Raw genomic sequence first — 27,758 nt, forward strand, 5'->3', positions numbered from 1 at the left:
CTAACCATTAAAACTAATAAAACTGCGCATGATACAGTGTTTTAGATATTCCAGGAAAAATAAGAAGAGAAACAACTGGGACCAACCAGATATTTTAAGTGAACTTACTTGACATAGATTCTGTAAATCTTCCGGGTTGTAACATAAATGTCTGAGGTTCTTGAACCCCTTTAGCTTTGACAAATCAAAAGGGAGATGGGAAGTTATGGCACTGAAAAAAACCAGCTCTTTAAATTTATTTTTACATTTGCCCTCCACATCTGTTAAGGGTCCGAGTTTAAGAACTCTTAAAGATCCAGACATCAAATCTAGCTTTGACGCGGGTATACGCAGTGGATCTTTGTTGTCACTTGCCCATATGCCCTTGATCTTTTGAAGGTCCTGTATATTTATTAAATATTAGAGTCAGTCATTTTGAAACAAAGCTGTATATGATAAATATTTTAGTTGAAAGATTGCGTACCTCAACATCTAAGAACTTTTCAATTTCAGTTGCAGTGGTCAATCTGAATCTGTTTCCTTCTGTCCTCTGGAGACCAACTTCCAATATGACATCGTGTACCCTTGCAGTCATGCTTTTCACATCTCGGGTCACAAGCGCTCTTTGTTCTAGCCTTTTCAGTTCTGTCTCTCCCACAATATCTGAAAGTTCTTTCCAGTCCCAGCCTCGAAAAAATGAACAAATATCGAGAAATGGATCTTCAAGTTTGTCGTAGGCAAAGACGTATTGCTCTATACTCTCCCCAATATCACCTTTCCAGTTTTTTTCTTTAGCCTCTTTCATCAATGTTTCATAATTTTCCACTGCGTTTCCTTCGCCGTCATTTATGAATCCTGCTAACACCTTCAAAAGCGCCGGGACTCCTCCACATATCTTGACTATCCCGTCAATTTGGCTAGCATTTAGTTTATTTTTATTGTCATGCAGTTCCTTTTCTAAGAGCTCCACTGCCTTGGGTTCGGGCAGGCTTTCAATTGGGTAGAATTTTTTTTCAACCCCTTTGCTCATTGTCATCCAGCTCGCTGCATCTTTATCACGTGTAGTTATGAGCAACCTCAATTTTTTTGCATTTGCCATATTCTCAGGGAGAAGCCGTGTGAGTGCATCTGGGCCTTGTTCACGCGTATCAGGAAGCAAAACATTGTCGATATAAATAAAAGCCTCCTCTTTCTCTAACATACTCTTAATTTGTTTTCGTCCTCCATCATAACTTCGGATCTCGTCTGGCTCATCTCCCTTCAAATCTCTTAATATACATTTTTGCAAGTCTACTACAATTGGGGTTGATTTTATATCCTGAAACAATTCAACAAAAGAAAATTTGCATCCTTCTGTTTTTTCCTCAAACAGCCTTGCAAACACAGCATTGGCAAGGGTAGTCTTTCCCATGCCACCAAAGCCATGCAAGATTACTGCTACCGCCTTTTTGTCACTTTTCATTTCTAGCCGTTCAATAACTTCTTTCAATGGATCTTCGATTCCAACTGTTGTAACAGTATTTAAACACAGAAGGATGAATAAGAGTATTTTAATAAATATCATTTCATAAATATATAAAATAACACTTTCTCATCCATTATCACAATTTACCTGCGTCTTTAGGATATTCTGGATAGTCTGGTTTTCGCAGTTGCACTGGTTTTTTGGTTCCAACTGTTGTAACAGTATTTAAACACAGAAGGATGAATAAGAGTATTTTAATAAATAATGTTTCATAAATATTTAAAATAACACCTTCTCACCAGTTATCACACTTTACCTGTGTCTTTAGAACAGTCTGCATGGTGTGGTCTTGGCTGGTGCACTGCTTCCCAAATACCAATACTCATTTGGAACTGGATACTGGTGTACGTTTGCTGTAACTGTTTCTCAAGTTTAGCCAGCTCACCTCCGTCCCGAGTTGTCGACCCATACCTGTATTAAGAAATATTATTTACAAGCCTATTTAATAAATGGTGTCCAACATTTAAAAAAGGTGTGAATTTATTTAGGTGGGACAAGGAAGCTCCCACGCTATAGACGACATAGGAATTCAGCATCCATTTACACAATGTTTATAAAATATTAAAGTATGTTGAGTGAGCGTTCACCTGCGACCTTTTGAAGCCTCAATTTGAGTGCAGCAAGCGATACAGGTTTCAATTATCAACTCTATTGCTTCTTTTACTGAAGCCTCCATCCCTTTCTTCGATTCAGGCCCGTTTTGAAGCACTTTTTGTAGATATATAACAATTTTGGCGAATTTATTAATCTCCTCCAATAGGGACAGACATGCTTCTTCATTCTCAGACATGTCTTCGTACCGCTCCCAAGCATTTGCCACTACAATAAAAACTATATTAAACACGTGTCCTCCTCCAATGTCTTTGAGAAAACCCCGAACCATTTTCTTCGCGTCGCCGCTGGATGCAAAATCTTTCTGGATACCATAAAAGGAAGAGTAAGAACATTTCTAATGTAAGATACCTTCACGTTTTAATAGAATAAATGTAGGTAATGATAAATAATCGTGAAAAATTGAAATACATCTAATACTTACGGCTGCATTAATTGCTTCAAAGAGGACTTCTTTTAATTCCAGTAAGTTCTTTGAACGTAACCAGGAATCTATAGCAAGCTTTGGCTCTGACAGCTTATTCTCCTTTTCATTCCCTTTTTTCTTTTCCTCTGTTTTTTTCTTTTTCTCCTTTTTATCCCGTTTCTCTTTCTGTAAAAATAAAATAAAATATTTAATATAACAGAACAATAAAAAATTAAATCAATTTTAAAAAATAAAATAATAAATTATTTTTTAAAAAGTGTAATATTTTTTAGTATTTTATATAACAAAATAATAATAATAAATTATAATATAATCCATAAGAAATAAAAAATAACTTTCGAATATAATGTGAATATAGTTAAAACTAATCAATGTAGCTTTAAAAAATGAAATAATAAATTACTTTTTAAACAGTGTAATATTTTTTTAGTATTTTATATAACAAAATTATTATAATAAATTATAATATAATGTATAGGAATAAAAGATAATTTTCTAATATAATGTAAATAGAGTTAAAATCTAATAATGTAATTTTATATTAGTTCCTAGAGATCAAATCTTTTTTCAATTTTTTTTCTTATTCTAGTTTTTATATGTGTTGTCTTTAGTGCTATTATGGCACTTTCATTGTGTAGGGTTTACCTATCAAACTTGTGATTTCAATAAATTCCTAGAGAAATTAGACTGGAAAAACTTCCAAAAAGTCTCACTAAAAACAACTAGCTTTTTATATCTCAAAATATTTGATCTCTCCAAACGTTTAGCAGGTTGGTTTAATTAATAATAATAATAATTATTATTATTATTATTATTATTATTATTATTATTTTAGTTTATTTTTATGTAATTTGAACTTGTTTTATTGTTAATGATAATTATTAATTATTCTTTTATTTTAATTTTATTTTATTTTGACCTAGTCAAAATGTTTACAAGACATTACATTACATTACAACATATCTACTATTCTCGGCTAGAGAGCTCCTTTGGTGCAATAATATTTACATGGATGAAATGTCTATCTTGGAATAAGAGTTCCAAAATTTTAATTTAATTATAAATAATATTAATTAAAAAAAATGTCATAATTATATGTGCCATATGAAGTAAGTTATGTTTTTTTGAACATGTGGTATCGATAAAAAATGATATTGGCTCATGGTATTGTAACAAGGCCTCTTTACAGATTAAGAATCTCCATGTTAAAGTGGGGTAAATCTCCATGGTTAAAAATATTGTTCCATGTTTTTAAAAATGTATATATGTTTAACTTATCTATTATTTTTTTATTTGGTAATAATAATCTAGAAAAAAATTATAATTTTATTAGTTATATATATATATATATATATATATATATATATATATATATATATATATATATATATATATATATATATATATATATATATATATATATATATACTTTTATTTTTTAAAATTTTAGCAATGTGAGATGTATCATGTAATAAGTGTTTTGATTCTTATCATGGATTAATGTCAAAAGACATTTAGTAGTCATAGGTAAATTTTGTATTATCTTCTAAACATGAACATATATGGAAATATCTCAGTTGGGTAGCCTGTTGGTCAAACCTCCCAACCAAGTCATTGGCCCTCTATCACAAGGCGTTGGTTTTATCCTCCTCGATCAATCTAGGTCAATATTCCTTCAGTAGAGTGGAATGGGCATGTGGCCCCTTTAGGTGGGCCTGACTAGGGATCTTACTGCGATAAAAAAAAGGAGTGTATATGGAAATGTTGAATGATTTAGGTCAGTCTCTGGCTAGGAAGACTAGACCAGAATGAGAAGTTCACTCTCCATAGAGAGAGATACGATAGCGTAGTATTCAAAAAAGAAAAAAAGAACATGCATAACCTAAAAAACAAGCTAAATTGGCCTTAAGAAAAGACAATAATACTAAAAAACAATAGGAGCTTAAGTGTATCAAAAAACTAGGCAAAGGGATTAGAATCCGTAGCTGCAACTTCGATAGGTCCTAATTGTTTCCACTAGCTGAGGGTAGAATGTTGAGATATTTCTCTATACGGCCCAATCTCTAATCCAATTCCTTCATGTGATGATGCAAATGCTGCATAGAGTGAAGGAGGTCTACTCAATGGTAAAATCAATCCATCAAAATTATGCAAAGGAGGAATTTCAAATGTCGGTACCAGTCAAAAGTGAACATGTACTGGCTGAAATTTCCACGTGTATACCCGACATATGGCACTCGGTCTTCCCTCCTAGTGAGAACCTCTAGAACCTTTGTGTTTGAGAGATGGCATCGATGAGGTCTCCTTCTCTCTCCATGCAGGTGATCTCGTCCTAGATGGGGCCCTGGGTAATCTCACAAAATAAAGCAACAATTCCCTCTAGATGATGAAGAGTACATGTGTTTCTTGAGAGGCCCATTCCTAGTAGTAAGCTACTCCTCTACGAACATAGGCACAATGACAATTCGTGGTGGAGGGACCAAGAAAGAAAGGAGAGCATGTGATCCATAAAGGAAAGGCATAAGTGACAGGCACAAAGAGAAAATCCAGGTGTAGGAGGGTCAGGCCCAAGTGGCATGGCAACAAATGTGGTCAAGAGTTGGGAAGGACATGGAAAATGAACATCAAACAAAGAGAATGAGCCAGCTCAGGAGGGTGCAGGGCGGGTGATGTAGAGTTAGATGAGAATAACATTGAGGGGAGGGAAACAACTGAGGGGAACAAACTAGAGAGAGGTCTCTTGGGCCCTGAAGCAAGTTGAATACCTAGAGGGATACACCAGATGAGAATGTTGTGTGGAGAAATACAAGAAGGGAGTCCATAAATGAAAATAATGACTAAACAAGGGGTGTTACTCAAGCCAAAGCCCATCAAGAGCACATCTATAGAAGGTGTCTGACACCTGAATGAGGAATCCTCTTGTATGTAGGAGGAATTGAATTTAAAAGTTGTGTCACGCGCGCCAAACCTACAAAGGGAAAGAAACAATTGAGCAGAACCTATTCTCCTCGCAATCAAATGGAAATTTCCTTCATTTCCATAGCTCAAGTCTGTGTGGGAGGGTCACTCTTTTCTAAAGCTACAAACATGTTTAAAGGAAAGAAAAATAATGCTTTGTCAGGGATCAAGAAGGTGGGCCGACAGGAGACCCCAATTGTGATCAACAAGAGCCAAGGCCTATGTTTTAGGAAAGAGACTCAGGTAGCCAACAATAACTATATGATATACAAATTGAGAAATGAGGAGGGACACAATAGTCCACAATAGAGCTAGTTCGAACTTCACATGAGTGGAGACCATATAAGCTAGTTGGAGGAGTAATTGGAATTCAAAATGGAGTGTAGGATGAAGAATGATGGGTGTATCCCACATGTGGTAGCACCTTGGGATCATAGGAATCATAAACATTCTTTACAGGAGCGTGTTGCTACATCCTCTAGCCTCTTGGCTTGGTGGGGCAGTGGCAGCCCAACCTCCAACCCCTATTGCTCCATAAACACCCCATCTAGGACAAATGTATCCTTTCGAACAAGCGTCTAGCACATATCCTTCAGAGGGGAGTCTTGCAGAAGGTTCCAGGTGGAGGATAGCACTGGTGAGGAGTCCAAACTTCCATAATTAACTAACATATCGACAAATTTAATTCACGTTTGTTGAACATGGGAGGAGACAATGACCGGGATGTTAGCAATAAGAGAATAAGCATCACATATGAGTGCTTATAAACTCTAGCTTTTGGATACATTATGCACTGGGGTATTGTTCTATATATTTCGTAGCATGTTGATGATAAGTTGAGAGTCCCATTTTGCAAAAATATTGGAGAAGCCGTGTACTTTTGCAATTTTCAACATTGTGATGGAGGAAGTGAGTTCCACTTCATTATTATTGTTAATGCCCAAAGTACCAGAGTATATGTAAAGTGGGAGCCCTATGTGATCTCAGAATATACCTCCAAAACTAGTTGGAATCAAATTCCCTTTTGATGCACTATCGAAATTTAGGCTTAGGAAAGAAGGTTGGGGGAGGGGACCATGTAGAGGGAATAACAAGCAGAGGAGAGGAGACGAGGAATTTGTGGAAATTATGGTGTAGAATTGCAACTGCTCATGAAATTTTAATCTAAATCACAAGACACAATCCTATTCTACTTCTCTGTGGAATTCAATTCACAATTTAGAACATCAATCTCAAACATGCAATGAGAAATAACACACCTGCACACAATATTTTTCCAGGGGGAAGCAATCTACTAAAAACCCATTTTCCTACTTGCGTTAATCTGATGAATAGAGATGTATTACAATTGCTAGCTCAGTATGAGCTCAACCAGCAAATGAATAACCTAACTCTCTGCTCACTGAGAATATCTAACCCAGACTTAGTCAATTTCTTCATTTTCTTGAGCCCCTATTTCCTTGCGCAATTCCTATGGAACTTAGGCTCTTATTATTTAGGAATTTCCTCCAAAATTCTTGCGCAATTCCCAAGGTTAATCATCTAACTGTGTGCAACACCTCTACACTCAAAACTAGTCTACAACTGATGTTACACTGCCTTAGAATCTCCACCACAGTTGGGGAACTCGAATTCTCTGCATGCACTGGTTATTTTGTGTTGATTAATCAGTTCAATTCACAATTTAGAACATCAATATCAAACATGCAATGAGAAATAACACACATGCACACAATATTTTTCTAGGGGGAAGTAATCTACTAAAAACCCCTTTTCCTACTTGCATTAATCTGATGAATATAGATGTATTACAATTGCTAGCTCAGTATGAGGTCAACTAGCAAATGAATAACCTAACTCTCTGCTCACTGAGAATATCTAACGCAGACTTAGTCAATTTCTTCATTTTCTTGAGCCCCTATTTCCTTTCGCAATTCCTATGCAACTTAGGCTCCTATTATTTAGGAATTTTCTCCAAAATGCTTGCGCAATTCCCAAGGTTAATCATCTGACTGCATGCAACACCTCTACACTCAAGACTAGTCTACAACTAATGTTACACTGCCTTAGAATCTCCACCACAGTTGGGGAACTCGAATTCTCTGCATGCACTAGTTATTTTGCGTTGATTAATCAGTTCAATTCACAATTTAGAACATCAATCTCAAACATGCAATGAGAAATAACACACATGCACACAATGTTTTTCCAGGGGGAAGCAATCTACTAAAACCCCATTTTCCTACTTGCATTAATGTGATGAATAGAGATGTATTACAATTTCTAGCTCAGTATGAGCTCAACCAGCAAATGAATAACCTAACTCTCTGCTCACTGAGAATATCTAACCCAGGCTTAGTCAATTTCTTCATTTTCTTGAGCCCCTATTTCCTTGCGCAATTCCTATGGAACTTAGGCTCCTATTATTTAGGAATTTCCTCCAAAATGCTTGCGCAATTCCCAAGGTTAATCATCTGACTACATGCAACACCTCTACACTCAAGACTAGTCTACAACTGATGTTACTTTGCCTTGGAATCTCCACCACAATTGGGGAACTCAAATTCTCTACATGCACTGGTTATTTTGCGTTGATTAATCAGTTAACTAGATGATCACTTAGTTAGATTGTTGTCCCACTGCACAACTGACCTTCCACTAGTTCCTCCAACAATTAGAACTAGTTTAACTGAAAACAACTTGAAATAGTTGACCTTGATTGCTATAAATTAGCAATCACACATGCTTAACTGAACTCTCACTCCTCTAACTCGAATATACTGAGCTAATTGAGTGACAATTGCCATGTCACATCAATTAATTGCATCCCAATTGTCTGCTAGTGTGGAAATTTGAATTTTCTCAATTTGACCAAGGCAAAGTCAAATTGAGACTTTCTTTCTGCATTTTTTAACACTCTCTCTTAGCAAGAAAGGGATTATCAACCACCCCTATCCTGCACGTGTGGATCTCAAACTTCCCTCTTGACAAAGCTTGATCCCGCCTTATACAAGAATGCAACAAAATATAGATACAAACATAAACATCAAGATGCAACAAAAATAAAACTTCATTTCATTAATATCAAAGCACTGAAATATGCTTACATACAGAATGGAAGTAAACTAGCTTGGGCGATGATAACTTATCTCTGAGAAGAGATGTGGCGGATACATGCCTCTGAACTGTGTTACAATGAGACTCAGTGGCCTTTTTATCATTGAGAAACAATGAGAAACCCCGAAACATCCAAAAACCTAACCCAAGGAGATGAAGCGCCAAAATCTTGTTGGCCCCATTGGGGTAAGTTGGAACGTCAACTTCCCGAAGTCGTAACTTTGGCATACGATCTTTGTTTGGCTATCATAATATCTCATTTCAAAGATCTCGAAAAGGAGGCCAAACATAAATTAGTCAACTAGTTGGGCACTTTTCAGGACTCTCTATTTTCCCTAAAAACATATTTTGACCCTCAAAATGGCTATGAAAGACTAGGACCCAAAAAACTGCCAAAAATAATAACTTGTGCTACAATTAAGGAAAGTGAAAAGAAACAATGGTGTGGGTCCAAGTGGAATAAGCGGGTGGCCACCAATATCCACCTGGATCAGTCATCCCTCCTTAGGAATAAATGGTCCCCATTGCGTTGAGTGCCTCCATGAGATGGGGAAACTTCTTTTAAACTTGGTCCCTTGTGAGCCACTTGCCTTGGTGCAGGAGTTGGCCAACTTTGATAACATGATACAATTGGATCTTCTACTGGCGAGTGTTCTTAATCTGTGTGTCCATGATTCGATCAGTTGTGGCTTGTTCCATGCAGTCTGGGTTTAGCTCTGCTGGTGTGAGTTGTTCTGCAATGTCTGATGTGTCATGTAATGGTGGAAAGTATGGTCAAAAGCGGTCCACATTGAACACTGGGTGCAAGCCAAGGAATGGGGGATTTCTAAGCTCAAAAGCATTGTCTCCTACAGCCTTAGTGATGGTGTAAGACCCATATCGAAGCGGGCGAAGCTTGTGGTGGGCCCCAGCGAGATGCTCCTTCTACAAATGTAACCAAACTTTGTCTCCCACCTGGAACCTGTGTAGCACCTCATCATGGAAAATTTTAGGGGCTAATGTTCGCCCAGTGGGCTAATTTTACTTGATTTTTCCAAAAAAAGATTCGCCAATTACCAATTTTCATAAAAGATGATTCGCCCAAATTTTAGAATATAAAATTATTTTACCTCAAAAATCGCCAACATTATATAGAGACTATATATAAAATCATTATAGATTTGAATAATTTTACAAATATATCAATACACATTTTATAGTTTGCATATTAGGGATTAGTGAGATTTGCCAATGTTTTTAAACTTCAAGAAAATTTTCCATCCTTAAAATTTTCCTTGCACCTCATGTTGATCATGATGTTTTTTGTACTTAGCATTGGCTTTGTCCAATATGCCTGTTGGTGGCTATGCTGAATGCGCTCAATGATGTTGTTAGCCCTATCAGTTTCGGCCCGGACATAAGCCGAATCTACCTGAGTAGCTGCAAATGGTATGGCCACATCAATGGGACATAGTGGTTGGAATCCCAATCCCACCTGAAAGGGATTGTGGCCAATTGAGTTATGGAGAGCTCTATTGTAACTATGTTGGACATAGGTGAGGCTTTCATCCCATGTGTTTGGATGCTTCGAGTTGTACATGTGCAAAATGTGCACGATCATCCTCTTGACGACCACTATTTTGCCATCAGTTTGAGGGTGGAAGGTTGTGGACTTAGTGAGCTTGGTATCCAGCATCAACCAGAGGCTTGACCAAAATGTACTCAGGAACCTGTTGTCCTGATCTGAGATAATGGACTGTGGGATCCCAAAGTATACCCACACTCGTTCAAAGAAGAGCTTAGCAGTGGCTTCTGTTGTGATACTTTTCTTGTAGGCCACAAGAATGTCCATCTTAGAGAATTTGTCGATGACCACGAAAATGTAGTCATTTCCATGCTTAGTAGAAGGAAGGCCCGACATGTAATCCATGGATATGGATTCCCAAGGCCGACTAAGAGTAGGCAGAGGAGTATATAGGCCTTGCTTCTTGATGGTCGGTTTGGAAATGACACAGGCAGTGCAGGATCTGATGTACCTCCCAACATCCCGTCGAAGGTGATGCAAATGGCCAAGTCTTTCGTGGCAGAGCTCACCGACATCGCAACTCTGCACTTTCTCTACCTTACTACTTAATGCGGAAAAATCTTCGACATCAAGTTTATATAGGTTCTTCACACGAACCTCGATTTGCTTCACCTATCAAGTGGCTTTGTGCCTCAGAAAGGCTTTACCTTTACTAAAGATCATAGCATAACCATGGTTTTCCAAAAGAACTATAGAGATGAGGTTCTTCTTCAAGATTAGTACAAACATGACATCTTTGAGGTGAAGAGGGAATCCTGACTCCCTTTTAAAGGTTACTATATCAATCCTGGTAGCACTATACCTTCCTTCGTCCCCAAGCTCAATATGCATCTAGAGACATTTCCACCCCAGGTCACTAAAAAACTCTCTACACCCTGTCATGTGGAACGAGGCAACTAGAGTCCAAGTACCACACACTCCCCATCATAGTGTTGGTAATGCATGTAATAAGGGTGAAATCTAGCTTGAACTGTGAAGCTAAAGCTTAACCTGCTACTCCTCCTGAGTACTTCTTGCTAGACATTTTGTGTGCACACTTTGTAGCATATTGCCCGAATTCATGAAAATTGAAACATTTTATTTTGGACAAGTCTTTCTTCTTATGCCCTTGGTTGGATTTTGGTTTGGTTTGATACTTCTTCCCTTTTCCTTTCTTTCCCTTTCCAACCAATGTAAAATTTTCTTCATCCTCTCCCTTGGATGAAATTCCATCTATGGTACTTCGCCTGATCACTTCTTGTACCAAATCGGACCATAAGCGTTCCCAATTCGGTAATTACTCCCTCCTGTTTATCGAGTCCTGGTAGCTATCCCAACTTTTGGGAAGGCCTAAAAGAGTTAGGTGCACCAAGTCATCTTCTGCAACATTCACACCAATCCCTCCAACCTCATCACGAACTTGTGTAAATCTGGTGAGATAATGTGGAATAGTATCATTCTTATGCATCTTGATATTTCAAAGTTTTTCTTTGAGCATCAATTTTCTAGGGTCATTGTTATTCTCAAATAGCTCTGTCGGTGCCTTCCACATTGCAAAATGAGTCTTTTTCCCATGGATATTTGAGACAATGTGGTCTCGCACTCCTCCAATATTATTCTCCTCGCCTTGGCTACATCTTTCTTCCATTGGGCTAGGTTCTTGGAATCAACTGATCCTGGTTTTGGAATGTCTATCTTGATATATTCCAGCAATCCATTGTCATCAAGAACCGCCTCCATGTGATCCTTCCATGCAATGAAATTTGAGTTGTCTTCCAAAGCATAATCTAGTCTCAATCCATTGAAGGCCATTCTCCCAACTATGAAGAGATATTGCTACACTAAAGTTGCAAATTTGAACCTCCTAAGGAACAACTTCAAAATTTTTGTTCTAATTTGAATCTTGCTCTGATACCATGTAGAAATATGCTGATAGAATTGCAACTACTTAAGAAATTTAATCTAAATCAAGAGACACAATTCTACTATACTGCTCTACCAAAATTAATTCACAATTTAGACCAACATTCCCAAACGTGCATCAATCACATACACAAGTACACAAATTTATACAGGGGAAACCAACTGGTAAAAAACCCCTTAAGCTTGCTTGCATTAATCAAATGAATAGAGAATGTATTACAATTGCTTGCTCTCTCTGAGCACAACCTGCAAGTGAATAACCTTCCTCTTTGCTCAATGAGAAGCTCTGACTCAGACTTAGTCAATTTCTGCCTCTGCTTGAGACCATATTTCCTTGCACAAATCTTGAGGAATTAGGCCCCTATTTTTTAGGAATTTTCCTACAATTGATTGCATAATTCCCAAGGTTGATCCTCTGGATGCATGCAACACTTGTACACTTAAGACTAGTCTACAAATGATATTACATTGCCTTGGAATCTCCACCATAGATGGGGAACTCGAATTATTTGCATGCACTAGCTATTTTTTGGTTGATTAATTAGCTAAATGGATGATCACTGAGTTAGACTGTTATCCCACTACACAACTAACCTCCAACTAGTTCTATCAACAGTTAGAACTAGTTTAACTGAATATAACTCTAAATAACTAAACTGGACTGCTACAAATAATCAATCACACATGCTTAACTGAACGCCAAGCCCTCTAACTCGAATTTACTAAGCTAAATAAGTGACAAAAGCCATGTCACCTCAGTTAATTGCCTCCAAGTTTTATGTTGATGTGGAAATTTCATATTTTCTCAATTTGACAAAGGCAACAACAAAACTATGCATCAATGACTTACAGGTACTATAGTCACAAAGTGTTTGTAAATATGAATAGCATCTGGTGGCAAGTTAGACCTTATTTCCGTAACTGCACCATGGAAGTTGGGTCATGCATAGTAACTCTCAAATAATGTTTACCCTGGTAAGTATGTTAATGTGGGTAAATGTGGGGTGGGGTTATTACAATTTTAGATAATTTCGATTCGGAGACTTTCGAAGGGAATCTCCAAGATCATCAGATCCTTATGGATCAGGAAGATGATAAATTAAGATGGGGAAAAAATTGTTAGGTCCCTATAATACTAGTGATTCCCCCATTACTATTGTCATTTTAGCCCTTATTGTTATTGTTGTGCCCCTATTGTCCCCATATTGTTATTATTGTGCCCATAGAAGCACACTATTGTTATTATTGTGCCCTTATATTATTATTGTTATGTCAGCTTTGATTATATTGTGACCCCTTAGACTCCTATATATAGAAAGGAGGTTTTGTCATTTATATCATTCAAGAATTGTTCATTTGTGTAATGTAAAGGAGGTTGCCCCCTCAAAGAGGCTTATTTCTAAGGCGTTCATATTTCTTTTCTATATTTTTGTGAGTTGGTTTCATAACATTTGGTATGAGAGCTTTGGATTCTAGGGTTTCATTGCTCGAAACAGGTCATCGTGGCATTTTCACTATAAATTTTTTTCTGTGACGTTTCAGAAGCTAAAAAAAACCCATTTGAGCCGAAACTGAACTTCAGGTCCAAATTTCAGATCTTGTCTCGCTATATTTTCGAAGATATGATCTGAGGAAGTTAGGTTTTTTGCAGACTCCCAAATTACATTCCAAACAGGTGACCTTGGGAAAATCGTCATAACTTTCTCTCTCAGCATCAGATTGAAATTTCGTAAGAAGTTTTAGAAAGAGGACAGACTGTAGTTTTATGTGTATCTTTTTCATATACAAAGGTTGAAACAGTGACACATGGCACGTCGTACAAGTTTTCTCTACTGAAAAATTATATAGTCAGGTTATCTTGAGAGATTGGGCATAACTCTTTCTTGGAGAATCCAATTTTGATCATACTAGTGGCATTGGAAAGAGGACCGAGAGGGCTACCGCAGGAAGCAATTTTAGACCTTGGAGATCCACAATTACAGAGATGCAATAGATTCAATATCAAGCTTCTACAAAGTGAAAAAATGTGTGTAATCTTTTTAAAATTTTGCATAAGTTTGGGTTGAAAAATTAGTTTGAAGTTCAAAGGGCATAATGAAGCATAATTATCATTAATTGATGTCTCGAAGAAAGAAAATGGAAACACCTAGTAAGCAACCTGAAATCTCTAGCATGACTCATGAAGAAGAGGAAGAAATGCAACATGATATATCAAACTTACGAGACCAAGTGCAACAAATTTCACTCTGACAAAAGGTAACAGAAGCTAAGATGGATGGTTTAAAGAAAGGCGTGGAAGCTAAGATGGATGGTTTAGAAGTAAACATTGAAGATTTGAAGAAAGACATGGAAGGTTTGAAAGGAGGTGTGGCAAAGTTACTACAAGAAATGCTTCCTAATGGCGAAAAGGTAGTAGAGGAAACTCATGATGAGAACAAAATAAATGTTAGTCATGATTTCATAAACTCTAATGTTGGATTGAAGACCCACCATGTTCCAAAGATCAATATGAGGAAGTTTGATGGCAAGGATCCGATAACATGGATACTACAGATGGAGCAATATTTCGATCTCCATGATGTGCAAAACACACAAAAGGTACACATTGCAAATTTATATTTGGAACCAAATCAATTTGTATGGTATCGATGGCTTTGCTCTCGTAAACAAATTTTCACTTGGGTAATTTTTACGGAAAAAAATGATAGCACATTATGAGGATACAAAAAGAAACATTTTTTTTAGCCAATTGATAAACCTCAAACAAAAGGGTTCAATGATGGAGCACATTGAGGACTTCCAAAAATTGAATATAAGGGTAAAAGATATTCCAGAGGAGCATAGGATTGATGTGTTCATAGGGACTTTAAAGGATAACATCCAACATGAGGTTAGCCTTTGGGAACCTGACTCATTAGAGAAGGCATTCGCGTTGGCAAGAAAAATGGAAAGCAAAATTATGGCAACAAGGAAGCCTACCACTCACAACTATAAGGATGGAAGTGTTGTTTCCCATAGCCTTCCACAACCTACAAGGTTGACACCCCAACAATTGGAAGAAAAAAGAGCAAAAGGGATTTGTTACAGTTGTGATAGAAAATACACTAAAGGTCATAAGTGTGTTGAGAAGAAATTATTTCACATAGATTGTGAAGAGGAGGAAGAGAAGAAACAAGAAACATCAAAAGAACAGGATATACACTAGGAACAAACCCTAGAGAAAGAAGAAATGAATCCGACCATATCTTGTAATGCGTTGGCCGGAATTACCACTCCTCAAACTATCAAGATAGAATGACATATCAAGAAGAAAAAGGTAATAGTGTTGATTGATTCTGGTAGTACCCATAATTTTATTCATTGTAAGATAGCCAAGGAATTGAATTGCTTCCTATATCTAGCACCAGAGTGTTAAGTGATGGTTGCAAGTGGAGGAATCATAAATTGCTATGGAAAGTGCCATAATATCAAGCTATCCATGGGAGAATATGTATTGAATAGCCCAATGCTTTCAATTCCAATGGGTGGTGTTGATGTTGTATTAGGAGTCCAATGGCTACAATCCTTGGGTACAATAGCTGCTACTTTTCAAGAACTTTTCATGAAATTTTCTTCGGAAGGAAAGGAAGTTGAGTTAAGAGGTATCGCAGGGAAACCAGGAAAGATAATCAGCTATAATGGAATGACAACGCTTCTAAATAAATAACAACGAGGCGTAATTGCAAAATTATGTTCACTAGAGGTTCCCACATCGAAATCATCTATTTCTCCATATCTCCAAAAAGACTTGGACAATCATTCCAAGGTATTTAAGACTCCCAAAGCTCTCTGACCTATTCGTGATCATGATCATGCTATTCATTTGATTTCAGGGAGTGTTCCTCCAAACATCAGGCCTTACAGATATCCCTATGCCCAAAAGAGTGAAATTGAACGTATGGTTGCATAAATGCTAGAGGCTGGTATAATTCAACCTAGTTAAAGTTCTTTCTCTGCTCCAATAGTATTGGTGCACAAGAAGGATGCATCATGGCACATGTGTCTGAATTATAGGGAGCTCAACAAGCTCACTATTAAAGATAAATTTCCCATTCCTGTCATTGATGAACTATTGGATGAATTGCATGGATCAGTTTACTTCACCAAGTTGGATCTTCATTCAGGATATCATCAAATCAAAATGAAGACTGAAGACATTCCGAAAACAACATTTAGAACTCATGAGGGTCATTATGAAATTTTGGTCATGCCTTTTGGCCTTACCAATGCGCCTTCTACATTACAAGGTTTGATGAATTCCATTTTCAAACCCTTCCTTAGAAAATTTGTGTTAGTATTTTTTGATGATATACTAATCTATAGCAAGTCTTGGAAGGATCATGTTCAACATGTTGACAGGGTGCTCAAACTATTGGTGGAGAAACAATTATATGCAAAAAGCTCCAAATGTTTCTTTGGAGTACAAGAGGTGGAATATCTAGGTCATATTGTATTTCATGAAGGTGTTAAGGTAGACCCTAGCAAAATTAAATCCATTAAGGAATGGAAAATCCCCACATCCATAAAGCATCTGCGAGGATTTCTGGGGTTGACAAGGTATTATCGAAAGTTGTTAAGAATTATCGAAGAATAGCAACACCTCTAACAACATTATTGAAAAAAGATGCATTTTTATGGACTCCAGAAGCAGCGAAGGCCTTCACAAAAACCTTTATTGTGGAATGTGATGCCTCAGGAAATGGAATTGGTGTTGTTTTAATGCAAAAATAAATACCCATTGCTTTTGAAAGTCGTCCAATCAAAGGAAAGTATTTACACAAAGCTATTTATGAGAAGGAAATGTTGGCAATACTACATGCACTTAAGAAATGGCGACCATACCTAATGGGAAGACACTTGAAGGTAAAAACGAATCATGATAGTCTTAAATACCTTTTAGAACAAATATTATATTCAAAAGAACAACAAAAATGGGTCACAAAGATGTTAGGTTATGGCTTTGAAATCATATACAAAAGAGGGAAGGAAAATGTTGTGGCAGATGCACTCTCAAGAAAGGATGAGGAGCTGGAAGCGTTGCTTTGTGCCATTTCTATTATCCAACCAAATTGGATAAACAAAGCAAGGGATGAATGGAAGAATGACGAAAAAGCGTGGGCACTCATTCAAAATTTACAACAAGATCCCAGTGCATCTGATACATTTAGCTGGAAAAATGATTCGTTATGGTACAAATATCGCTTATACCTATGTCAGAATTCTTGACTCAAACAAAATATTCTTATGGAATTGCACGCCTCTCCCTTAGGAGGGCACTCACGATTTTTAAAAACTTACCACAGGGTTAAGAAGGAATTTTTTTGGGATGACCTTAAATCTGATATTAAAAAGTTTGTGGCGAAATGTTTGGTTTTCCAACAAAATAAAGTTGAAACAATTAAGACCCCGGGTCTATTACAACCTTTATCCATTCCAAGTCAACGTTGGGAGGAGGTTTCAATGGATTTTATCACAGGTTTACCCATGTCCAAAGGAAAGAGTGTCATCATGGTGGTAGTTGACAGACTTACCAAGTATGCACACTTTTGTGCATTATCTCATCCACTTAAAGGCAATACAGTTTCTACTACATTTATGGAAACAATTCAAAAGCTACATGGAAACCAAAAGATTATTGTAAGCGACAGAGATCCCATTTTCACTGGAAATTTTTGGACATAATTATTTTCTTGTCTTGGTACTTAGTTAGCTCATAGATCATCTTATCATCCTCAATCTAATGGGAAAATTGAGATAGTAAACAAATGTTTGGAAGGATATCTTCGTTGCTTTGTATCTGATAAACAGACACAATGGGTCAAATGGTTTCCTTTGGCTGAATGGTGTTATAACACTTCCTTCCATACTGCGGAAAAAATGACCCCATTTATGGCACTTTATGGATATCACCTACCATCCATCACATCATATTTAAGAGAAAATTATAAGGTTCAAGCAGTGGAAGATCACATCGGGCATCAACAACAAGTTATCCAACTCTTAAAGGATAACCTAACTTTAGCACATAATAGAATGAAACAACAAGCAGATCAACATCGCAGCGAAAGAAGTTTTGATATAGGTGACTGGGTATTTCTACAGCTACAACCATATAAACAAATGTCCCTCAGGCAAGCTAAGAATTGTAATAAATTATCACCAAAGTATTATGATCTGTACAAGGTGTTGCAAAAGATTAGTACTATGGCATACAAATTGGAGCTTCCTGCAGCTTCCCGAGTGCACCTAGTTTTCCATGTTTCATGCTTAAATAAGGTTATTTGTGACAAGCTCCCAGTTCAAACAATATTGCCATAACTTGACAAGGAAGGAAAAATCATATTGGAACCTGAAGCAGTCACAGAAACAAGAACTCGACAGCTACGAAATCGATCAATTTTGGAGTATCTTGTCAAGTGGAAGCACTTACCCGTTGAATATTCCATATGGGAGGATGAGAATTTTATACAGAATCATCTAGAACTACTAAAGCGTTGAGGAAAACACTTTTTTTAAGGAGAAAGGCATGTTAGGTCCCTATAATACTAGTGATTCCCCCATTACTATTGTCATTGTAGCCCTTATTGTTATTGTTGTGCCCCTATTGTCTCCATATTGTTATTATTATGCCCCATAGAAGCCCACTATTATTATTATTGTGCCCTTATATTATTATTTTTATGTCGGCTTTGATTATATTGTGACCCCTTAGACTCCTATATATAGAAAGGAGGTTTTTCATTTGTATCATCCAAGAATTGTTCATTTGTGTAATGTAAAGGAGGCTGCCCCCTCGAAGAGACTGATTTCTAAGGTATTGATCTTTCTTTTCTATCTTTTTGTGAGCTGGTTTCATAACAAAAACTCAAGAGGTGACTTTATCCTCAAGGAGGCTTATGGATATTTGCACAACTACAATCAATTGGAACAACGTCCTCTGTGGATTTTTCTATGGGAAAAATAACAGTGGCCAAAAAATACTCTCTTTCTTTGGTTGGTTCTCTATGGTAAAATCCTTACCTGGGATAACCTCATAAAACATGGCTTTTTGGGTGCATCTCGTTGTTGTTTATGTGAAAAACAGGAGGAAACCACTAATAAACTTATGAACTCCTACATTCATGCCTCAACTTTATGGGACTAGGGGATGGAGGTATTCATAACTTCGGATAGAAAAATGGCATCAATTCAGAGCACCCTGGACAACTAGCGACCTCACATCACATCTCATTTAATTTTCAACAGAGCTTGGAACTTGTTTCCAGGGGCCCTCTCTTGGGTAATTTGGAAAGAAAGAAATGTGAGAATCTTCAGAAATATGCAGGTTACAGGGGAGATTCTACTTACCAAATTAAAGAAGATAATTCAAAACTCTAACTCTATTTCCAGTCTTCCTCCTTTGCAAGGCCCTCCTCGAGCTTCAGACCTTGATATCCTTTAGCTCCTCAATCTAGAAAACATTCTATCCATTGTTACTAAAAATCCCTCTATCAACCTTGATACCCCTGACACATGGTCTCCCCCAAGTATCAACGTTATCAAGTTAAACTATGACGATGCTTTTAAGGGTAACCTTGGGTCTGTAGGCTTCGGAGGAATCTTCAAAAATAATAAGGGAGAAATCAATTGGATCTATTATGGGAAATTGGGGATCAACACGAACAATGTGGCTGAGTTGCAGGCTATGGAGCATGGACTCGACATCGCCATGTCCATGCAATTCATTAACACTAATTGTCGAAGGGACTCAATGTTGGCCACCCTTGTTGCCCGTAAGCTCCAACATGACACTCTAGTTAGCAAAGTGACCGCCAATTGGAGGCTTTCGAAGACTCTTCAACTCATTCAACACCACATCACCAACATCGGTGGGGTTCACTTCCGTGCAGTTAAGCACAAGGAAAATTGTGTAGATAACTGGCTGGCGAATGAGGGGACAGAGGACAACCTCACGTTAAGCTCCCATGCATGGAAAGAATTACCTGACGACAATATGTGTCAAGAATGTGAAGAACTCCACCAAAAGGACATAGACATTTATGGTCTTAATGACCCTCCAAACCATCCTACCAACTCGCATGTCATTTCTTGATGGATTTGTATGCAAACTTTGAAGGTTGTGAGACGAAATGATGCTCTTAATGAGTACTTGAACTATGGAATGATGAATGATTGCAATAGCCGCCCACCACATCCTTCCACCAACTGAATGAATCAATCAAATTTTAAGCTAGATATCATTGTACATGCGAGGATTTTTTGCATTGATGTCTCCATTATTCTCCTTGGCCTTCTCAACCCCAGGAAGCTTAATGTCACCCCCCACTCAAGTTTGCTTTTCCTTCCATTGTTATTTTCTCCTGCTTGGTTTTTCGCTCATTGTCCCTTGCAATCCATCCCTTTTAGCTCCCTCCTTCTAGTTAGATCTCATATGGCTCGAACCCTTAATTTTTCCTGAGGCCCCTCATCCAGTCATAGACCGAGAGGCCGAAATATGGATCAATGGTGCCAACACAACATGAAACCAAGAACTAAGGTCGATATTGCAGCCCGTAAGGCCTCTCTCACCTTTCATAACATCATCCCTCTAGAGGTAAAAGAGAACATTAACCATTTGGAGGAGAAAACCACTGAAATTAGGAGGAATATCCGCATAGAAGAGGTGGACGAACATTTCAAGTGAATTTCGGACCCGAGATTGACTAGAGCTCGTGAAAATCCTTACAGTTGCACCATCAAGCTCACTTGGACCATGAAAACCATCATGGGTCTGGCTATGCAGGAGAATACTCAAGCGAGAAAAGCTTTGGAGGAGAAGTTGGATTTACTGGATGTGAAGTTCACAGTCTTTGTAGAAACGATGCACCACAGGACTCGCTGCATTATGAACAACTCAAATGTCGTGCAATCAAGAATAAGGAAGGGGATGAATGCTTTGTCCTTAACCCCGACTAGGTGAAGCAAGATAGTGTTCTAGTTGGAGGGTCGCCAACAAAAACCCATCACTATTGGCGAGGATTATCCCAGCTCAGCTAAGTCCCATGTTTTGGAAATTTTGTTTCCTTTTTTGTATCTCTACCCAGTGGGCCTGTCATTTTAAATCCATTGATTGGGGTTTTGATAGTTAGTTGTATAGTCATTTCTTGGGTAGCTCCTCTCACTAGTGTTTTTCTTTCAAGTATGTACTTAATTCTAGTTTTCGGTCTGATAGCATAATGAGTTTAAGACAATATAAAGTTTCAAAGGCTGAAATTTATTTTTTACAAATGGTGTGGCTTCCAATTAGACCAACCATGGACAATATCTATGGATGTTTTTTTTAATTCTCGAATATGATATAACCTCTGACTTACTTAAACAAAAAAATTAATTAAATTTTTAAAAAATTAATTGAAAATTATGTAAAAGCATTTTATATTTTTTTAAATTTCATACTTTATATATATATATATATATATATATATATATATATATATATATATATATATAATTAATGAAAGCTAAAGCGAATTGATATAACCTACCAAACGAGAAATGTGATAAGAATAACCTATCATATTTGATAGATGATGAAATGGGATATTGGATATATAAGGGATATTGCTGAGTAGGATAAATAGTGTTTATAGTTTTGGATTATATTTTATAATTATCATTTTAATTATTTATTTATTTGTATTTTATTTTTAGGTTTTTTTTAGTTTAAAAGAATTGGTATTTAGGTTAGTTTTGTATTTGTATAGTATGGGGTTGATTTTGATTGTTAGTATTATTGATTTAGGGTTAATTCCAATTGTTATTATTATAATCTTATGTTTATATATGCCTCTTCTGTAAGTACCTGGTGAATCGGGGGATTTGAACCTCAAATTTCCTCATACGTAAGACTCTATTTTAATGGCAATCTTGAATTATATTGCAGGGTGGAAGCTTATATTTTATAATTATTTTTAAATAAATAAGATTTTATTATTATTATATTAGAAATAAATTTACAAATATAGTGTTTAGAGATAATTAAAAGATTAAGAGAAATAAAAATCTATTGTTAATTGTAATAAGTTATTTTAAGTAATTAGATTTTATAAAAGATAATTGTAACCCAGAAAAAAACATTCATCAAGATTATATACTAGTTTGACCTCCATGTACAAAAAGGACAAAACAAAGTAGTAAAAACTGACCCAAAAATAAAAACTATTTTATATGAGTTGTATAATTACAAGTATAGCACCTATATATATATAATAAATTGGGAGAAGCCCAACATTAAAGATGGTTACTTTGCATATATATTATAAGAAGGTGATTGGAAGGTATACAAACTCAACATCAATATCTTATCTAAGTGAATTTAAATAAAGTATGTACTCCACATCTAAGGAAATTTATGGAATTATAAAATTAAAGGAAATTTAAGGAAACATAAAAAAGGTTAAATTTCTAAAGTAGAGCTTGGCTACAAGACCCATAGATATGATGTACAAAATGTTTAAGGGATAATTATTAGCAATGCAAAGGACAACAAGGCTCCTAAAAGGGAGCAACGTCAATGTTTAAACACAACACACAACACCAATGATAAAACACTTTGGAGGTAAAACTAAAGAAGATCCATAAAAATGTATTGAAAGGAAAAAAAATGAGGCCTATGGGGGTTGAAAGCTCCAATCAGAAATTATGACCAAAACTTTGAAGAAAAAGTCAAATAACTTGGAAGAATATGGTTAAATTTTGAAACTAAAAAAGACTAGCTACAAAAACATAAAGATAGAAAACATTTACAATAACCATATAAATGATCCACAAAAAATTGGAATTAATTGAGAATCAAAACAAAAACTTAAAAAAAAAAAAGCAAACAAACAGTAATAAAATCTAGTAAAATTGAAAACTCCTAATAAAAAATATTACCAAAATTTAAAAATTACCCAATAACTTCTAATTACATTACTATTAAAAATCCACACATCAAAAATCCACATAGGAAGTTCAAATTACCATGCAACAACAAATAAAAAAGAAAAAAATAGTAATCAATGCAAGCTCCTTGTCTACAGAATTCTGCAAACACCTTCTCTGCCCCAAAAGGATGACAATTTCATCTCCTTCAACATCAACAATAGTCATAGAGTAAACCATTGAGGGATGGATCTGCCATTAACCCATTTAATACAATTGGTGGTTTCCCAGCAAAAAAAATTTAACTGAGGAACCACTTTATGCAATAGGGTCGACCGGGTTTTGAACTCTAATCTCGAAGAACCCCAACTTCAACGAAAAATGAAAAAAAACCCCACTCTTCCCTGCATAACAAAAGCCATTGAAATCGATACGGAATCAAGCCTAAAGTTTCAAGAACCGCCAAAATTTTTATCCAATTTTATAGGCTAGAGTCATTTATAAGGTACCCCATTATTTAATGTTATTGGGTAAATTGAGGTAATTGGAGGAAAACTTGTGAAAAAATCTAAATTTGGGTGGAGAGAAACTGGTTAGCCCCTCAAATTAAAATTACGAGAAGGAATCCCAAGAATTAAAAGAAAGGAGAATCATTTTTCTCATCATAGTTTGCAGGCATTTCTGTTTTGTGAAGTAAGGTTCTTGAAGGTTTTTAAATCCCTATACTTTTTAATTGATTTCGATGGTGAAAGATTCTACCTAACCAATCCCCTCTCTCAATTTTGTTTGGCATAATTTTTTTTTGGCATTTTTCATTTGATTTTGGTAATCAAGACCGGACTTATGTGGATTGAGTGGTCTGAGGAGCAATTATGTGACATTGAGGCCTGTCTAAAATAATTCGAAGGCAACAAAAACCTTAGCTAGTCAGCAGGTACCCTTTTTTTTGGTAGTAATCTAGGCATGTTAAGGCAATTACAGGGCAGTGAGAGTCTATGAGTAGCAAAATACCCCTAATCCAAGGCATGCAAAGGAGGTTCCCTGTAGTAGTGAGATTATTTGGGAGTTAGTTATTTGGCTATGGAATCCCCTTATACCCGGGTCTATGGCAACGAACCTCTTGAAGTGATTTCCATATGGAAAATAAGGTTATTCAAGGCAACGAAGCTTCCTACTTGAGGAGGTGATTTCCATATAGAAAATAAGGTTATTCAAGGCAACGAAGCTTCCTACCTGAGGCAGTGAGGGCCTTTGAGGCCATTTACTATAGCAACATGGTCATCTGAAGTTGTTATGAAAGCAAGGAACTGACCCTATGGATATGGGCCACATTTAGGGCATTTCTGGGTAGCGACATATCTCAGAGTCTCCAATTGAGGCAGTGTAGGGCTGGAACCCCTTTTTTTTGTGGTAGCACAGGGTTGAAGGGTTCTTGAGGTAGCGGAGTTCCTCTTTGATGGATAACTGAATGTTGTAGGTAGTTCTTTTGGTAGTAGAGGTCTTTTCTAAAGGACAACAAAGGGTTGTAAGTGTTCTGAAGGTAGAAAAGGTGTGCACTATGAGAGCAACGAGGAATAAGGTTGCAGTTGTAAGGTAAATAGCCCTATTGTGTTGATTGATGAACATGTAAATCATCTATTTGTGTTTGATCAACTCTTGTTTATAGTGTATTGGTGGAATTAATTGTTGTTGAAGTTTTTATTGATGTCACTTGTGCATTCAATAAATATATTTTCATTATTTATAAATGAATAGTATTTACTGTTAAGATATACAAATCAATATTGTTATTAAAAAATTTAGCTCAAAAAATTGTATCTTAAAAATAAATTCTCAATAGCTCAAAAATTGTGTATTAAAGATAAATTCTAAAAAAAAATATTACAATGGTATTAAAATTGTGCATCTACCAGTCGACAAAAATATTACAATGATATTAGAATTGTGCATCTACCCGCCTATGAGCATATGAACCATAGATGTTTTCCAAAAACATGAACCATAGATGTTTTAGAAAAACAAAAAAAACAACTTAAAATTAATAACCTACGTAATTTACATAAACAAGACTTACACTCATAATTAAATAAATGTTACTACATATTTAAATCTCAAAATCCTATGAACAGAATAAAAAATTTAAAAAAGGACAAACAGAAGTAAAATTTTCTTGACAGTTATCTCAGCCTAAACAGATAACTGTTATTTAATCACGTAAAAAATTGTTTGATGAAACATGATAAAAAGCTTAAACGAATTTCTGATTTTCATCTACTTGGGATTAAACACAAATGGAGGAAGAAAAGAGCATCAAGAATGAAGATAGGGATAGACCTTGATAAAATCGGAAAGCTGCGATATCTGCTCGAAAACGGCCTCTAAATGGGCAACATCACTTTCTTCATTAAGTCCTTCAGTGACTTCCCTAATACGCTTATTATGTTGTTCAGCGGTTTCCCTTAACCTCTTAGCATGATCCCGTAGATTTCGAGGGCCGGGAGCCGAAGGGGTCGAAGGAGATCCTATTTCTGAAACCTTGTCTCGACCAGCATGTGCAAGGCTGCGAGAATCAGAGGTCAAAGAGGATCCTACTTCTGAAATCTCGTCTTGAGCAGGATGAGCATTGGCCTGAGGAGTAATGGGGAGGGCAAATGATGTTCCAGTACGTTGAGAAGAGGAGGGCGCCGCATTATTGGAAGAAGAGGGGTTAATATTAGACGAATCAGGTTTTGCATATTTACGACGAAATAACCCGCCTTTTTTTCCAGTCATGGTTGATAAATTATTGATAACGCAGGAAAGAGGGGCAACTCTGAAAGAGTGATGAAAAATGACTCCAGTCGCTAACTTCAACTCGTTACACAGCCAGTCAGGGACTTGAGATTTTCAACATATCAGTTTCCATATAGTTCAAGGGGGCACCCCATAACATGTGACTTCCAGACTCCAATATAGCTTTAGCTGTATTACTTGTTCAGAGGAGAGCTTCTATATATATCATATAGACAGGTTGTATTCCACTAAATGAAAGAATATCACGTCACCGACTACCGATAACGTTTCCTGGAGCTGTATTCACACTAGAGAGTGTATATGTCATATCAACAAACTGTATCCACGAAGTTTGATGATTAAAAGAACAAACATAAAAGTTTCATCCGACATAACGTGGACGCTGCCTGGAATTTAATGGAACACAAGACGGTCATCGTTTAATTTAGTCGTGGCAAATTCATGAAAAAGGCCTGGATGCATTGGAATTTCAAATTCACTTTAACGGCATTGTCCACATGGGCCACAAATTTGTTATCCGGCTTAAAATTTATAAAATAGAAAAGAAAAAAAAAAAAAAATTAATCGACTTTAAGGGGTTTGAATTTTATTTTTGATAGTGGAAATAGATTCAGCACCAGTGAAAACTCATGAGGTAGTCCTGGCAAATTTACAATCTCCTTAGACTACTCACTTGTTTTTACACTTCATTGTAAAATAGTCTTAACTATTAAATATAGAGCATTTAAAAAGACACTTTTCTAATTATTTGTATTGAGTAAAACTACTATTTTTTTATTAAAAGTTGAAAATAACTATCAATTTAAATAATTGAACTAGTTCAAAAGTTTCAGTTTAAAATTTAACAAAAATGTATAATTGGAATGGTTAATATTATTATTTGTTTTATTTAAAACTATGCAAATTGACAATATATAGTGAAATATGGTTGCAGAAAAATAAATTTATTGGTGAAATTGCAATGAGCAGTAGTTTGTTTTGTAAGAAGGTTTTCACGGTAAGAAGAAAACGGATAAACCAATTATAATTATGGATTAAAATATAAGGATGCAGATTTTCATGTTTTAGTTCTGAGATAGTGAAACTATTTATTTATGTTGGAAGTAATGGAGAAAGCTAAACTTAGATTATTGTTATGATGATGATAGGTTTGAGACTCTAATCTTAGATCTCATATCCTAATATCTAGGGAGTGGTTGAAACCATCCCGTTAGTGTGAAAGCTTATATGTTTGAGGCTCATCTGACTCAATGTAAGCGGGCTTGCATGAGTGTTTGTACACTCTCCAGGTATCTCACCTGGAGAGCCATTTAGTTTATAGTTAATATATTCAGATTTCATCATGGTATCAGAGCTGCAGGGTCGAGGAACTTGTATGCTGAGTGAAGGATTTGCCCGACGCGCCTGAGGCGAAATCGTCGCGTGGTTTAGAGGAAAAATCGTGTCAATCCCACTGTGAGACTTGCGTGCATTTTATTTTGACATTTCGGCGCGACTGAAGGGTGGAACGACACGACTGAAGGGTGGAACGACGTAACTGAAGGGTTGAACATCGTGAATCCGTCGTGGTAAATCGCGCCGACCGTGCGGAACAACAAAAAAAAAATTTGTGTTGTGTGACTGCTTTTGCTGTGAAGAGATCGCAAGAGGCCGGACTTGCCCAGAGGCCGCGAGGAGGAGGCCGAGGAGGCCGAATCTCTGTTTTTTGTTTGCAAGCCGCTAGGAGATCGACAGCAGCTTGAATCGTTGGATTGCCAGACGTTGGATTGTTGGATTGCTAGATCAGGCCGTTGGAATTCCGTGGAGGCGTGCAGGAGGCCGCGAAATCGTCGGAGGCTGCAGAATGTTGCCGCGTTGAATCAAAGAAAAACCTTAAACATCTATCGTAAGTGGTGTGGAGGATTGTGTGAAGTGGTGAACGCCATTCAAGGTGATTTTCT

At 36.5% G+C, this 27,758-nt stretch overlaps 1 protein-coding gene across 1 annotated transcript; it reads right to left on the reverse strand.

The window, feature by feature from the left end:
- LOC149210440 (uncharacterized) lies at window positions 1–25,797 on the reverse strand. The gene is made up of 7 exons (XM_089398963.1): window positions 25,360–25,797; window positions 2,541–2,708; window positions 2,092–2,420; window positions 1,761–1,915; window positions 1,592–1,654; window positions 464–1,485; window positions 1–381 (listed from the first exon to the last, which is right to left on the reverse strand). Exons 1-7 carry the CDS (start codon window positions 25,795–25,797, stop codon window positions 1–3), a joined length of 2,556 nt encoding a protein of 851 aa, XP_089255089.1.
- Window positions 25,798–27,758: the final 1,961 nt, after the last annotated feature.

The sequence above is a fragment of the Pinus tabuliformis genome, chromosome 1_2 (assembly GCF_031772625.1).
Source record: "Pinus tabuliformis cultivar Carrire ecotype Pingquan chromosome 1_2, CPIR1, whole genome shotgun sequence".
NCBI lineage: Eukaryota > Viridiplantae > Streptophyta > Pinopsida > Pinales > Pinaceae > Pinus > Pinus tabuliformis.